Source organism: Microcebus murinus, chromosome 7 (genome assembly GCF_040939455.1).
Source record: "Microcebus murinus isolate Inina chromosome 7, M.murinus_Inina_mat1.0, whole genome shotgun sequence".
NCBI classification, from domain to species: domain Eukaryota; kingdom Metazoa; phylum Chordata; class Mammalia; order Primates; family Cheirogaleidae; genus Microcebus; species Microcebus murinus.
Window position 1 is genome coordinate 3,901,617 of NC_134110.1, and position 15,694 is coordinate 3,917,310.

Below are 15,694 nucleotides of genomic sequence, written 5' to 3' on the forward strand. Positions count from 1 at the left end.
CTTGCAGCTGCTCCATCCCTTGGATGTTGCCTTTGTCTTCATGGTCCAAGATGGTTCACCCTCCCTGCCACCTGCATTCTACCTGGCAGGGAGCACAATGGGCCAGGCATGCCCAGGATGAGCCCCTTTGTCTAAGTCTGGGGGTGGGGGTCAGCAACCACAGCCTGCTGCTGGCCACCTGTTTGCTAAACACAGTTTTAGTGGAACACGGCCACTGTCATTTATTTAGGTGTTATCTATGGCTGCTTTCAACATACAAGGGCAGAGAGGAGCAGCTGCAGCACACTTCTGTTGGAACACAGCCACTCTCTAACATGACCCTGTAAGAGAAAGTCTGCCAACCCCTTTCCTAAGGGTATGATCCAGGGGCTGCCTGCTCCACTTCTGCTCACACTCCAATGGACAGACCATACTCACACGGCCACCCCTAGCTGCCAGGAAGGTGGACGTAGTCTTTATCTTTGTGACCATATGCCCCGCTGACTGCCAGTCATTACTAAAGGAAGATGGGGAGACTGACTACTAGAGGACAGCCAGCTGTCTGTCTACACAGGGCCATGTGTCCTTCAGCCAGACTGTGGTACCTGTTATTTTCAATCTGAGTTTATGAACAAGGTCCCGACTATTCCTTTATACCCATGTTGGTTTCTTCTGTCATCTCTGCCTTTCTTTCCTCACTGGGACATTTTGCCACAACAGAGCCAGGGTTCCATGCAAGGGCTGACTGTCCTTGAAGAGTCCCTTTCCTAAATGCCTTCAGACTCCAGTGTGGAATAAACACCTGGCTGTGTAGCCTGTCCTCCATTTCCAGTCACAAAGTTGAAGTGGGCACAGTTGAGCTTATGTCACCATTCCATGTCCTTATCAGAACTTGGTCCAAGGCAGTAATTTCCTTCCCCATCTGGGAGTGGAAAGCAACCTCCAGGTAGGTCAGGAACTTACTGCACCCCTTGTTCCCTTGTTGGTGGGCAAGTATGATGCCCCAGTAGGTGAGGTCATACCTCCCCACCCTCCACTGTTCCTGCTATATCCTACCTCTGGTCCCTGTGTGCTCTGGGCCAGGACTTTCTACCATTCTCTGCCACAATGACATCTCATCCCCAGCATGACAGCCCTCAGGATGGAGGATTTCTGAAGCAGGCATGTAGCTTCTTAACACTCTTCCTTCCTAACAAGCCTGCCTCTTTTGAATCCCCTCCTAAGGCCGTATCCAATCTGAAGTCCCATCACATCACCGTGGTTACACTCATGAGATCATATTTACCTCGCTGTGCTCCGGCTTCATCTTGGACGTGCTCATGACTCACGTGTTGTCTGTGCAGAACAACTAAGAATCGGGTCTGGGGGCAATTCTGAAAGCCTGCTATGTGTTATGTGAGGAAAAACTGAAAGAACTATGGGCTCCCAGCTCAGAAAGGGGAAGCCTTGGTCATCACCATCCTCAAATAGTTGAAGGGCTGGCATGTGGAAAAGGGAAGAACATTTCTATTACGTTTCTATAAAATTTGACTTATTAACAATAATGAGTATTACGTCAGTAAGTAGGAAAACAACAAAGGTATACACATGAGATAAGACTTGTTCTGAATGGCCCAGAATGGCAAAACTGGGATCAAAGCAATATACTTTTTCATGAAAAATCAAAAAAGAACCTTTTCAGAAGTAGAGCTCTCCAATACGAAATTAGTTGCTCTGAGAGGTAGAGCAGTTCTTGAAAGGAGCCGTCCCTGGGTCAGATTGGCCGAGACCCAAAGTTAGCAGAATGGGAGCCCATTGCTTGTTCCCACAATTAGCAGGACGTGACTTGTTGACCAGCAGAGAGAACTGTTCCTCCAGGCAAATGGCCAAAGACCTGTGGTCTCGCACGCGAGCCAAGGTTGTCTGGTATCCTGCACGTGGTGCCAGATGTTGCAAGACGGCCAAGGACCTGTGGTTTCGCACTCAAGCCAAGGTTGTTTGTTATCCGCAAACAGTATCAAGCATTGAAGGCCATCTCTTGTGCTATGACTGGAGGAACAGGTGCTCTTGGCCCGTGGGACGTCACGTATCAAAAAGTAGCTGGGAAAATAGCTGGCATGAGAAAATAGCTGCAGGATGCTTGCTCAATTAAACAGTATAAAAATAAAACGACTAGTGCTTTAAGGTGCTGCAGTCTTCAACCGTCTTTGTGTCTGTGTACTTTATTTTTCTGGGACTGCAGCCAACTCTGTCGTGTCTGCGTCTTATGTCTATGTCTTGTGTGTTCATACTCCGTCCTGCAATCGGGCCACGACAGTTCTTGTTTTTGATGAGATGTAAACAAATGATGAATGACCACTTGATTCCAAGAAAGATGAGGGGTTTAACAAAGTGGCTATGCTAGGCAATGTCCCTTTGATGACAAAGAGGAACCTTCTAAATTAGCTTGGCTTCAAGGGGATTTGGGGGAAGAGTTCAGTTCTCATCGAGTCCGAGGAAGAGCTGAACAACTGGGCTACAGGAAGGGTGGGAATGACATCAGCTCCAGACACAGCCCCGCCATGGTCACTTAGCTCCCAGCTTTTTGTCTCTGAGATTTATAATTCAAATCATTTCCCAAGAATCTGAAAAGGCATTAGGAAGAATGTGGATTTGGCTTCCCTGAGTCAGGTGTTCAGTCCAGGTTCAATCAGCGAATAACTCGTGGGAGTGGAGTCTCGTGATTCAAACATAAAAACATGGTGACAGAGACCATCTGTGCAGTGAGTGTAAAAATTCTCAGAAAAGTTGGGTGGGGAAGCTGACACCCTCAAAGTGATATTTAAGGTTCTGTCCAAACTCAGGGCTCACTGATTCTGAGTCAAAAGTAATTTCAAGCAGCTGATGTTCTTCACATGGTTGGAAAGAGGTCAGGACTGATTAATATTCAGCTGAAGGCATGAGCTCAAATTAAACTAAGGGGGCAGCAGAGATAAGAGCAGAGCCATTGGAAGAAGGGGCAAAAAGGGGATCAATGTAGCCCATTGGTTAACTCCCAGACCTTGGTGGTCACCTGCTGGGACATGCATTGTCTAGGACAGAGATACCCATGGGCTGAATCACAAGTTACACTGCAATTTTTAACATCAACTTTAAAATTTTAGAACAGTTTAGATTTGCAGAGAGCTTGCACCAATAATACAGAGCCCCCATAAATCCCATACCTCCTTTCCACTACATCTTACATTACTATGTGCTATAGGCTGAATGCTCATGTCCCCCAAAATTCACATGCTGAAATCCTAAGGCCCAATATGATGCTATTAGGAAGTGGGGCCTTTGGGACATGATCAGATGATGAGGTGGAGCCCTCACGAATGAAATTAATGACGTTATTGTTATTATTATTATTTTAAAATAATTTAGCATGGCTGGGCATGGTGGCTCATGCCCATAATTTCACTACTTTACAAGGCTGAGGCAGGAGGATCGCTTGAGGCCAGGAGTTCGAGGCCTGCCTCAGCAACAGTAAAACCCCACCTCTACAAAAAATAGAAGAATTATCCAAGCATGGTGGTGCTTGCCTGTAGTCCCAGCTACTAGGCAGGAGGATCGCTTGAGCTCAGGAGTTTGAGGTTGCAGTGAGCTACAATGATGCCACTGCACTATAGCCCAGGTGACTGAGCAACACTGTGTCTCAAAAAAAAAAAAAAATAATAATAATATAATTTACAGTTGGAATCTATATGCCCAGGGAGGCCTCACAAAATCCTCCCGTCTCAGCCTCCCAAAGTGCCAGGATGACAGGCTTGAGCCACTGTGCCTGGCCAGGGATTAGCACCCTTCTGTAGAGGCCTGAGGGAGCTTCCTCACCTCTTCCACCCTGCGAGGACGCAGCAAGAAGGTGCCATTTGTGAGAAACAGGCTCTGAACAAACACTGACACTGTAAGTGCCTTGATTTTGGACTTCTTGCCCTCCAAGATTGTGAGAAACAAGCTTCTGTGGTTTATAAGCTATTTAGTTCGTGGTACTTTGCTATATCAGCCCTAATGGACTCAGACACTGTGGTACATTGTGAGCCCTGTGTTCAGGGGCTTACAGTCCTCGAGGGAATGCCATTGGTCCAGTGACGAGTGTGTAGGGAGTCCAGGGAGGGAGGTTGGGGGAGTCCTTGGGCTACTCCAGGACCCAGCTGGGGGAGCCAAAGCCAGCAGACAGGCAGGGAAGGGGCTGACACTGGTGGGTAGTGGTGCAGTCCACAGCAGCAAGGCCTCCTGCCAGCATCCCAAGGGACTGGGAACAGGTGGCAGATCCTGGGGGTAGGGAGGGGTGCTGTAGAGAGAAGACAAGGGCCTGGCTATGGGCTATAGGAGTCAGGCCAAGCCTCCCCTCTGCAGAGCTAATGTCTTGAGGGCAGGGGCTCAGGTCAGCCTGTGAGGGTCACAGGAAACAAGGCCAGTGCCCACTGGAACCAAAGTCCATGGCAGAGCAGAAGCACAACCTGGGTCACTGGGGCTCAGCTGGGGGCTGCCACCCAGAGCTCCACACACCTCTGCCTCAGGTCATGGCTGTCCCCAACTACAAAGGAACTTGGACCTGGCAGGTGAGGGTGAGGTCAGTGGCCACAGGGACAGGGTACATCCGAGGTCACTGTAGCCCCCTGAGATAAGAGCAGCATGGGCAGATGGGAGACGGGAACTCCAGAAACACAGGTGGGCAGGGGCGTCAAGCCTGACCTACTGGCGCAGAAAGCTCGGGACAGGGAGAAAGGAGAGGTCAGGGCAAGCCACACAAGGAGTTCCTTTAACCCCAGCAGCCCAGCACATAGGTTGAACACAGCAGCTTCTGGAACCAGATGGCCTGGGTTCAAATCCTGCTTCTGTGTCGTGCCAGCTGTGTGACTTCAGGCAAGTTACTTAACCTGTCTGGCCTCTGATCTCCCTCCACTAGGGATAATCATAGTACCTACCTCACAGGGTTGTTGTAAGGATGGAGTTAAAATACAGAAAACACCGAGAACAGTGTCTGCCCACAGTGTCATGCCAGTATCTGCTAGTATCACAGTTACATAGAGTAAAGCAGTTTGAACATTAACCAATATTCACCAAATTGTACTCCATGAAACTTTCAACTAAGGGAAACTGCCATCAGAAAAGTTCTTTATGGTTGAATAAACTTTGCAAAAGCCTCGTATCACATCCACACCAAGCTCTCACAAGCCCACAGTTAAAAAAGCAAAACTGAACTGAAGCACTAAGTAGCCCTGTCCAATCGTATATCACCCAGCATTTTCCACACCTGTGACTCATGGAAACCTCTGAACACCTTGTGGGACGGTGTTGCACAGGACACCAGCTTGGGAAGCGCTATGGGGGAAGGCGGTGAGGCAGGAATCCCCGGGAAACACCATCTGGCCCGGAAGCCATGGAGAGACCCTAGTGCCCAGGGAAGGGAGGAGGGGAGCAGGCTTTGGTGTGGGGACCACAGCAGAAGGGCAAGGTGCATGTGAAGGACCCCAAGGAGAGGGAACAGAGAGGACCAGGCTGCCGTTTGCATGTGGAGAGGAAACACAAGGAGGCAGAGCTGAACCTGAGAACTCACATCTTGGAAAAGAGGGAAGTCAGGGCCCAGAGACAGGGGCTGGGGTGGGAGGTGTCCTCCCTTTACTGAAGTCCCCGCTGACTCCATCACCCCTGCCCTGTTAGGGTGGAGAGCCTAGTAGGTGTTCACGGTGTGAGTGGAGAAAGATTTCCCACACTGGTGTTAGGATATATAAAAATAAGAAGTTTATTTTATCTTCTTGGAGGAGAGAGAGTGAGAGAGGGAACAACAAAGAGAAGGTGGGGAGAACAGGGAGACGGTCTGGCATCCCAAAGAAAGAGTGTCACTAGCTAGGGGTGTCACTAGCTAGGCCAAGTGGCCTGAAGATTTTATGGAGACAAAGAGAAAGAAAAAAATTAGTGACTGCTGTCAGTTAAAACAGAAGCGGCTGTAGAGTAATGAGCAAGAGGCTGCAATGTCAGCTTGTCCATCTTTCCTGCTTTTTCTGCTCCTGGAGACCTGGTTGTCTCTGAGCTATAGTCAGACTCATTGCAGGGGATGTGATTTTGCCCCAGATACGGTATGGGGCAGGAGACTGAGGCCTGGAGCTGCCCCCTGCTGTCCCTCCAGGGGCTTCCTGGGAACACCTGGAGGCTGTAACACAAACTCTAAAAGCAGATTCTGGCGAAACAAAGAGAAAGCTCTGCTCTCCCTTTCTGTCCGCTGGGCCCTTCCAGGTGGCTGTGAGCACAGGAGTCCCTGCAGGGCGCCTGCCAGACAGGCAGAGACAGAGCAGGGAGACAGCTCATGACTGATAGGCACACAGTGTTAGAAACTGTGGGATTAGGTACTTTCCTGTCACTTCAGCAAGGTGGCTGCTTTCATTCCCAACTGTGGGACTGAGGCTCTAAGCCCTGTGACTTCCCTGAGGAGAGGCCTGGAGAGGGGAAGATGGGGACAGGTGCTTCCTGGGGAAGAACAGCCCACAGAAGGCAAGAGGACATCCGTCCCCGCTACGCACAGATCGTCCTGTTGTAAAACTGACAGCAGTTGCTCAGGGCCCCTGGGCCGAACTCCAGGCCATCACTGAAAGGAAAGCAGAGGTTTCCGTGTGAGCTCCAGGCAGGTTCTGCGGGTAACTACCAGGCTGTGCAGGCCTGGGAAAGTTACTTAATGTCTCTGGTCCACCCTTCCTCTTCAAATTTGATCCTCAAGCCTTCACTTTCTGCTTACCTGGCCACATCAGCTGCAGCAATGACATTTCTACCCCTCGCCCTGGTGCCAAAGGCATCCCCAGCCATGCAGGCCTTCCGCAGGCCATCACCACTGGTGCCCCTGACCCCCCACAGCCCCGTGCCTGGCCCTCACCTCTGGAAGAACTCGTGGCAGCACTGGTACACTTCAAAGCTACTGCTGCTGAGGGTCGTGTTTAGCAGGGATGTGCAGTCGACCTCGGCCGCCCTGGGCACGTAGAGGATCCCTGTGAGGAGAGCAGCTGGTGAGCAGAGCCCCAGCTAGAAATTCACGCCCCAGGTCCTGCGCCCGCCAGGCTGCACTCACCTGCCACGCAGGCGTTCACCAGGGTCACGCAGACGCCCGTGAAGAGTGCCCGGAGCACGATCCGGGAGATGTCGCTCCTCCGTTTTGGGACCATGGAGCCTGCAAAGGGAATAGGAGTGCTCGGGCCGAGGAAACCACGTACCTCTCTGTCCATGGTTTGTGGCTCTGACTATGTCTGCTTACCTCCCTTCCCCTTCTCTGTGGCCAGAGGGACAGACATTGTCCTCCTGGCTGCTTGCTGGGTTTGGGAGCCTTTTCGGCCTGGCTCAGACCCCTAGGTGATGCCCCACGTGCCATTAGTGGCAGACGCAGGAATGAACCTGAGTTGGAGTCAGGCATACTTGGGATTAAACACGGGCTGAGCCACTGACTAGCTTGGGCCATCACTGTACTTCTCCAAGATTCAGTTTCCTCTCTGTAAAATGGGATGATTATGCCACCAGGCAGGTGGCCATGAGGAGTGCAAATGCTATTTGTAAAGAGCTGAGGACTGACAGAGCCTTCCTGCACACTGCAGTTGTGGGGAAGGCAGGCCAAAGCCTCAGGGGACAAGCCACACCACACCTCCTGTCCTGAGCCAGGCTGCCCTGCAAGGCCAGGTGCTGACCTCCTGGGCAACCCCCAGCAGCGGACAACATGTGCTGGGAGGAACCTCCGTGGGAATCTTGTTCAGACCCTGCCTTGGACAGGCAAGTGAGCTGAGGCCCGTAGGTCCCAGCAGGTTCAGGCCCCCAACTCTCCAGGACACAGGGAAGGGGACTCACTCAGGCCTCCCAGCATGATCCCGATGGAGCTGAAGTTGGCGAACCCACAGAGGGCAAACGTCGTGAGGATTTCTGCTCTGACCTGAAATGCACAGATGAACGGGGCTCCCTCAGGAAGCTCCCTCAGATGGGACAGGGCACCCTCACACGACATAGCTTCTCTGTCCTTAATTTCACCCATATCCTATGTGTCCCTGCCCTTCGAACTCTCTATGCTGCCCCCTCCCAGGCCTTGCACTCCCATCTCTCACTTGTCCTTCAACCCCTTTGTCTTAATCACCAGCCTTTCTGGGTGTGACTGCCTCACTCAGTCTTCTCACTCTGACCCTACTAAGCTCTGTCCTCGACATTCTGTAGCCCTGTGCTTCTGGTTACTGTGCTGTCATGCCAGGAGTGGGGGGAATGTGGCCTACTGGAGACAGTAAGGGAGTTGGAGCCCAGCCAACCTGGCGTCCAGGCTTGTGCCACCAAGTATCAGCTTGAGCAAGTCAACAGCCTTTTCAAGGTTTCCCTTCTCCATCTGCAGTGTGGTAATGATGGCATTTTCCGGGCAGGGCTGTCATAAGGATCATCCCATTTATGGGAAACGCCAGGCATAGAACATGTGTTTAAATAAGGCAGCTGTTCCCTTTTGTTCTGAACAGTTGTTTAATGTCCCAGAAATTAGACTTAAGACCCAAAATGAAATAATTTAGAAAGAAAATTGGTTTAGGTCCATACCTCACACCATATACAACATTAATTCTACATCATTCAAGCAGATAAATATTAATATTTCAAGCATAAAATGATAGAAAATATAAACAATAACTGTAGTTACAAGCTGGTATTATTGCTCTCATTTTGGAGAGGAGCAAAGTGAGGCTCAGAAAGTTTAGGAACCTGAGGATGTTCACACAGCAAGAAGGTGGGTGTATTAGAATTTGAACTCAGCCCTGTCTGACTCTAAATCCTGGCTGATATGATACTAGTGTATCATATAGTCTCAGGAATTTACCACTTACTAAATAATTTTATAAGTTTAGAAATAATAGAAGCAATCACAAAGGAAAAGCTTTGGTGTAACAAAAATGCCTGTGTTCACTTTAGCATCACATTCACTAAACCTGGAACGATACAGAGCAAGCAGGTTAGCACGGCCCCTGCACAAGGCTGACTCGCAGATTCCTGAGAGATTCCATATTTAACAACAAAAGCCAATCCCTATATACAAAATGAAGGGGGAAAAAAAGGAAATACTAGGAAAATGTAGGTAGGAAATATAACAGAAAAGGGCTAATGTCTTTATAACATAAAGAGTGTATATAAAGATTATTGGGACAGTGTGAAGGCACCTGCACCCCAGCTTTCTCACCTACAGCTGTGCTCCCTATAGCAGCCCCAGGGATCTTAAAATGCAAAATGTCAAATCTTCAGTAACTTCCGACTCCTCTGCCACTCTCCTTTACAATTACCCCCTGCTCTAGCTGGGCTTATCCCCTCTCTGTTCCCTAGACAGACCACATGCTTTTTGCACATGCCTTTTCCTTTGCCTAGAATGTTCTTCACAGCTGCTCCTGGCTGGCCCCGTCTCCTTCCTCCAAGGCTTAGCCTGAATGCCACACCTGAGGGAGGCCTCTGCTGACCAGGTCAGCCAAGGAAGACGCTTCCTTGTTTTTTCTTGTTGTTTTCTTCATAGAACTTACCACAAACTGTGGTTATTTATCTTTTATTCCTTCACTTTCTTGTATTATCTGTGTTTCTCACTAGACGTAAGTTCCATGAGACCAGAGACCATGTCTATCTAATTTCCTACCCCACCCCCAGCCATTTCTTTCTTTCTTTTTTTTTTTTTTTTGAGGTAGGGTCTCCCTCTGTCACCCAGGCTAGAGTGCAATGATGTCATCATAGCTCACAGCAACCTCAAGCTCCTGAGCTCAAGCGACCCTCATGCCTCTGCCTCCCAGAGTGCTGGGACTACAGTCATGTGCCTAACTGCCCCTTTCATCCCCAGTGGCCAGTGCCTAAGTGGTCTCAACAGACACCTGCTGAAAGAACTAAGTTCATAACAAAGACCCCCAAGGGATGTGCCTGCTGTTACCTCTGAGAAAGGGGTGAGACCAGGGCTGAGGGAAAGGAGTGAGGGGAAACTTATGTTTTGTACTTCACACAGACTATTTCTTAACTAAAGACTACATTTCTTTATCATTTAAAAAATAATAAAAAAGACAAGAAAAAATATTTCCTGTTAAGTTTCTAGTCACCCAAATAATGCAAATTAACACAATAAGCGATTATTTGCTCATTAAAGTAGCAAAACTGGTTTTTACAAAGAGGCTACAGAAAGCTGTGTGATGTGCAGTAAAGCAAATGCACAGCCGGGTCCTGTCATTTCAGGTGATAGATTCAGCTGCTGCCACCCTTTGGGGAAGTTCCTGGCAGCAACTGCAGAGGACTCATGTGTGACTCAAGCAGCCCACATCTGGGACAGCTTCTGAGGATATGATCTGGGAAAAGGGAAAAGTTCTGCACACAAAGATGTTCATTTCAACACAGTGGATAAATTGTCAAATAATGGAACTAACCTGAATGGCCCAACAGCGGGGGATGTGTTAGATATGTTAGGTCCCATATATGGAAAATGATGCTTAAGTCATGACAGTAAGTAAAGAAAAAGAGCTGGCTGCAACCCAGTGTGGATGCTCTAACGGCAACAATGTAAACGCTCTCTTAAAAAGAATAGAAGAAAATGTAGAGAACGACAGTTGTTATTTTAGGATGTGAGGTTACAGGTAATTTTTTCATTCTCAATAATGTTCCTCGAGCTTGCATTCATTTAGATAGGTTAATTTTATAGAGCTTCTGAGGGCTGTTAAAATAAATTTTAACCAGAAGAGCCAAGCCCCAGACTGAACACAGTATATTAGCGGGGAAGGTGATGGTGAGTCTGCCTGTCTTGCTCCCCCTCCTCGCTCATCGGAAGCTCATGCATGTGCCTTCGGGATGGATGTGGCAGGTATTACACCCTGTTTGCCAACTGAAGGGACAAGGTGCAGCACATGGCCCAATGCCACAGCAGGTGGCCCACCTAAAGCTAGATCTCAGCGATCTCAAACAAGGCTCTTTCTTCACACCTGCACCTCGGCCTCCTAAGAGGCCCCAGGAAAGATGGCAGCAAAGCCCAAAGCCATCCTGTTTCCTAGGACCATAGTATGTGGCAGGTTAAGTGCCACTTCAGTGTGTCTCAGCCAGGCCCAGGGAGCCAGGCTGCAGGGAGGGGAAGGAGACACTCACAGAGATCCATTGCTTCCTGGTGCCAGCCCACTCCTCAGCCCCTGCCAGGCGGCGCTGCTTGTAATTGGACAGTTCCTGATAGGCCACAAACTCGTTCACAAACAGCTTGATCCCCAGCAGCTCAGCCACCACAGGGCAGTCCTCCCAGGCGACGCCCATCAGGAAGGCCACAGGCCGCAGGATATAGGAGCAGATGAGCTAGGGCGTGAGGACAAGAGGCATGGCTGGGACCCTGTGCTGGGCCCAGGACACTGCCCACTGCCCACTCAAGGCCATCCCCTCCAAGGGCTGAGCAGGCTGGCTAGACCCACACCTGGAAGCTGAGCCCGTCGATGTCCACCATGTTTCCCATCCAGGAGAGGACAGAGTTGATGAAGGCCAGCAAAGCGAGGTACGCAATCAGGTTGGCAATAATGTTGGTGACCACTTTCACTGAGATGGTGGCTCCACTGCTGACTGCTTCTATGAGGTTCTGAGCATCTCTGTTGTTGGGATCAAAAGCAATCATTATTGGCCTGTCCCCACAAACGGCAAGGGTCTCCGTCCTACTGGCTCACAGAGAAACCTTGGACAGAGAGAATACTTCAAAGCCAGAAGACCCTTGTTGTCCCTCTGAGACCTGGAGCGCAAGAGAGGGGCTGGTCAAAGCCCTGGGATAAGACCCAGGTTTCTAGCATGGTGCTGGCCCACACGGAGGCCATTAGCCACATGTGGCTTTTGACCACTAGAAGGGAGGCAGGTTCAAACTGACTTGTGCTATCAATGTAAAACACACACCAGATTTTGGGGATTTAGTATCAAAAATGTAAAATATTTCAATAAGTTTCATATTTATTGAAATATAAAATTTTTACACTGAAATGAGAATATTTGCTTAAGTAAAATATCTTATTGAAATCTCCCATTTCTTTGTCCTTCTTATGAGACTGTCAAACAAAAGGAAAAAGTCTACTTAACATTTCAACATTAGAATACTTTGGTTATACTTTTGTCTTTTCTCTTCTTTCCTTTTTTTTTTTTTCTTTTATTTTAAGAAAGAGTCTGGCTCTGTTGCCCTGTGTAGAGTACAGTGGCTCATCATAGCTCACTGCAATCTCAAATCCTGGGCGGAAGTAATCCTCTTGCCTCAGCCTCTCCAGTAGATGGGTGTACAGGCACATGCCACCATGCCTGGATAATTTTTCTATTTTTAGTAGAGAAGAGGTCTTGCTCTTTCTCAGGCTGGTCTCTAACTCCTGAGTTCAAGTGATCCTCCAGCCTCAGCCTCCCAGAGTGCAAGGATTACAGGTGTGAGCCACCTCACCTGGCACTCTTTGTGCTTTTTAAAAGACATCTAGTAGAAAATCAAAGATGACAGATGCAGCTCATGTAATCTTTCCATGGGACAGCTCTGCTCTGGAGCCTCAGGAGGTTGTGAAGGGGTTGCCCACTGTGTCCCCAAGCACATTTGTCCACAGGGTGCATTTTCAACATTTTTTAAGGATTAAATGTTACACAACAGTGGTTAAGACTGTGATGAAGAGATGTTAGGAGGCATGTGAAATCAAAGACAGCACGGAATACGTCAATATGTGGTTCACACCTGGTGGTCAGGGCTCAGGCATGTGGAGGAGGTGGCGAGAAGGCATTTTATGACAGACATACGCAGACCCCAGGCCACACCCCCAAAACCAGGCCACACCCCCAAGCCTTGACCACTCCACTGTTTCCTTCTGCTCAGAGAGTGGAAATTACCTGTGGGAAGTACAGTCTGCATGTTTGCAAGCACTGTGGTTTGAATGTCTCTCTGTTCCCTCTGAAACTCATATCAAAACTTACTCCCCAGTGTGGCAGTATGGAGAGGTGGGGCCTTGAGAGGTGACTGGGTCATGGGGGCTGACACTGACTTTGGATTAATGGGTTATCAGCGGAGTGGGACTGGTGGCTTCATAAGAGGAGGAAGAGTGACCTTAGCTAGCAGGTAGCACACTCAGTCCCCTCACGACATGATGCCCTGGACCATCTCAGTACTCTGCTGAGAGTCCCCAACAGCAAGAAGGCTCTCAGCAAATGCAGCCCCTTGACATTGGACCTCTCAGCCTCCATAAATGTAAGAAATAAATTCCCTTGGCTTATAAATGACCCAGTTTCAGACATTCTGTTACAAGCAACAGAGAATGGACTCAGCCACAACCAGGGCAGTGGACAAGGACAGGCGGGCCTGGCTGGTGGAGGACAGTGATGGGCAGAGAGAACAGAATCCTCCATCTGTACTCCCCCCCATAACCACCCCCGCCTCTGCAGGCCTCCTGCTGTGCTCACCCATAGGTCAGTTTCACTCCTTCCTCACTCTTAAACTTGGACTTCTCCACCTCCGGGTAGACCAGCTTGGAGAGGGCCAAAGCACAAGGGGCAGCCATCACGGATGCAGCAATCAATGAGGCGGCATCGATCTGCAAGAGTGAGAGTGGGGGTGATAGGCAGACGGTCAAGGAAATGTTGGGAGCCCAAGGTTTCAGGGGAAGATGTATAGTCTCCCTACTGGTATGTCCTTGTTGTCATTACTGCTGGCTGTCATCATTGCTAATAACAATATCTTTTATGCATAGAGGGTCACAGGCTGTATGTGCAGGACTCGTATTTCCTCCTAGGACTTCCCTAAATTAGGTGGGGCAAGTGCTGTTATCCACATTTTACAGATGAGAAAACTGAGGCTCGAACCAATTACATATGACTTGCCCAAAATAAAAGGATATGGTGTTAGAACCCATCACATCTTTTGACTCCAAGTTCGAGGTTCTTCCTTCTTTTTTAGGAAGTTTTTTAGCTGTCTGTGTTTGACCACTAATCCCCATTAGCTGGGTTTTTCTCTTAGTTGAGGTTTTTGTGGTGGTTTCCAATAAAGCTCCAGAACTGATAGTTGAGATGGATTTAAGAGGTAACCCTATTCAACCTTGGCATAAGGCATGTCCTAGTTCAGGAATGGTACTTCCTCTATAGGATCTTGCTTTGAATGTTCCATGTAACGGGGAACTCACCACCACAAGGCCGTCCATCACACTGCTCCTGTAGTTAGAGAACTGATTCTCAGGAAATCTGCCACCTACAACAACCATCTTCTGGCGCTGGTCAGCCTCTGGGACCACCCCCGCATTCTCGCTCCTGAACTTTTATCCTCATCTGTGACCCCAAGCCCTTTGCTTCCCTGTTCTCTTCCACAGAGGTAGACGCGGCACTTTAACTTTCCCCACCATTGTTTCATTTACTGAGTGGGGAAATTTGAACCGACTCAAACATCTAACAACAGGACACGGCTACACGCTGTCAGGCTGCCACTGACAATGATGGTTCTCAAAGCCTCGTGATAACATGGACAAGTGCCTGTACAATTGCACACAGAGAATAACCAAGATGATGGGGGAGAAAACAAACCCCAAATGATGTAAGGAAAGAAGATCAGAAAGAATACACTGGAATGTCAACAAACTAGCTCTTCCTGGTAACAGGGCAAAGGGTGATTTTCTTTCTATTCTTTCTGCTTCTCGGTATCTTTCAAAATATCCACAATATCATTTTTATGACAGTAAGATAGACTTGTTCTCCTTAAAGTTTTTAATAAGCCAGCCTCATTCTCCAATTTTAAATAAAAAGGTGAAGAAGGAGGAGGCAAGTTGAAGTTCATGCTCAGGCTGATAAAAGCAAAGCAGAAGCCCGAGAGACATCCCAGTATAACCCCAGGAAAGTACCAGGACATGCCAATGAGAAGCCAGGCGGGAAATCCTTCTAGGCTCAGAAACCTATGGAATGTCCTTCTTCTTTTTCTTAACTCCAGTTGTTCTTTTCAGGGATAAACAGAAATTCCTTAAAACATGCACAAGAACCAGCGACAGCCTGATAAGTGTGCAGGCCCCAGGTCCTGCTCCCTGTTGGATGAAGCCCAGCTGGGCCGGTGTCCTGTCTGCACTGTCTGGGCTGGGCTTTGGGACACCTCCCTCCTACTCGGTTGCCCACCTCCAGTGGGGACAGTGCCGCACTTGGAATCTTGGGATTTTCCCAAGGACGCTGCCAGGACGCTGCCCCTTCCTCCAGCTTGTAGATTACATCTGGTTTGTAAACTTGAGTCCCAGCGTGGAACATACTCTGCAGTTGTCACATTCCTGGACACTGTCCTCTGAGTGTGCGAGTAGTGGCCACAGCCTCAAATGCTGCAGCTGGTGGTTTCCTGACCCTGTGGAAAGGACTGAGTCCTGCACAGGCAGGGCGCCTGGGAGCTGGGTCCACCCACCCAGCCTCCACTCTGCAAGGTCGTGACATCCCCCAGCTCTGCCTCCAGGCATCCAGTCAGGAAGGTCTTCTGTCCTGGCACCCCAGGGCTCCTCCTGCCACGGCCCTCCTTTCTTGACCCAGTGGTGTCCCATGTGGAGAGGGATCAAGGGTAAATTCAAGTGCCCCACTTGAATTTTCAAAAGGATCTCTGCTAAGAAAGGGAGTAAATCCAGACAACTACATAGCATTAAATGAGCAATTTCAGAAGGACAGATTTCTGACCACAACATGTCAGGAAAGAACTTCCACTCCTTTACCTCCTCCACACTAGGCATCCTCTGCATATTGCTGCATTTAATTCCCACCCCACCGT

At 49.1% G+C, this 15,694-nt stretch overlaps 1 protein-coding gene and 1 non-coding gene across 5 annotated transcripts in view; one reads left to right on the plus strand and one right to left on the minus strand.

Moving 5' to 3' along the window:
- Positions 1-5,701: 5,701 nt before the first annotated feature.
- The window catches only part of SLC28A1 (solute carrier family 28 member 1), a 50,785-nt gene continuing 40,792 nt past the window's right edge, over positions 5,702-15,694 (minus strand). For all 4 annotated transcript variants that reach the window (XM_076004718.1, XM_076004717.1, XM_076004716.1 and 1 more), the window contains exons 12-18: positions 13,378-13,508; positions 11,390-11,558; positions 11,077-11,274; positions 7,804-7,885; positions 7,040-7,138; positions 6,848-6,959; positions 5,702-6,565 (exon numbers count right to left, since the gene is read on the minus strand). In XM_076004718.1, coding sequence (XP_075860833.1) covers positions 6,493-6,565; positions 6,848-6,959; positions 7,040-7,138; positions 7,804-7,885; positions 11,077-11,274; positions 11,390-11,558; positions 13,378-13,508 — 864 coding nt within the window. In that variant the 3' untranslated portion in view covers positions 5,702-6,492. The remainder of the gene's footprint in view (positions 6,566-6,847; positions 6,960-7,039; positions 7,139-7,803; positions 7,886-11,076; positions 11,275-11,389; positions 11,559-13,377; positions 13,509-15,694) is intronic.
- On the plus strand, positions 8,880-8,990 carry LOC142872035 (U6 spliceosomal RNA). The gene has a single exon (XR_012920282.1). It is a non-coding gene; the product is annotated as a U6 spliceosomal RNA (small nuclear RNA).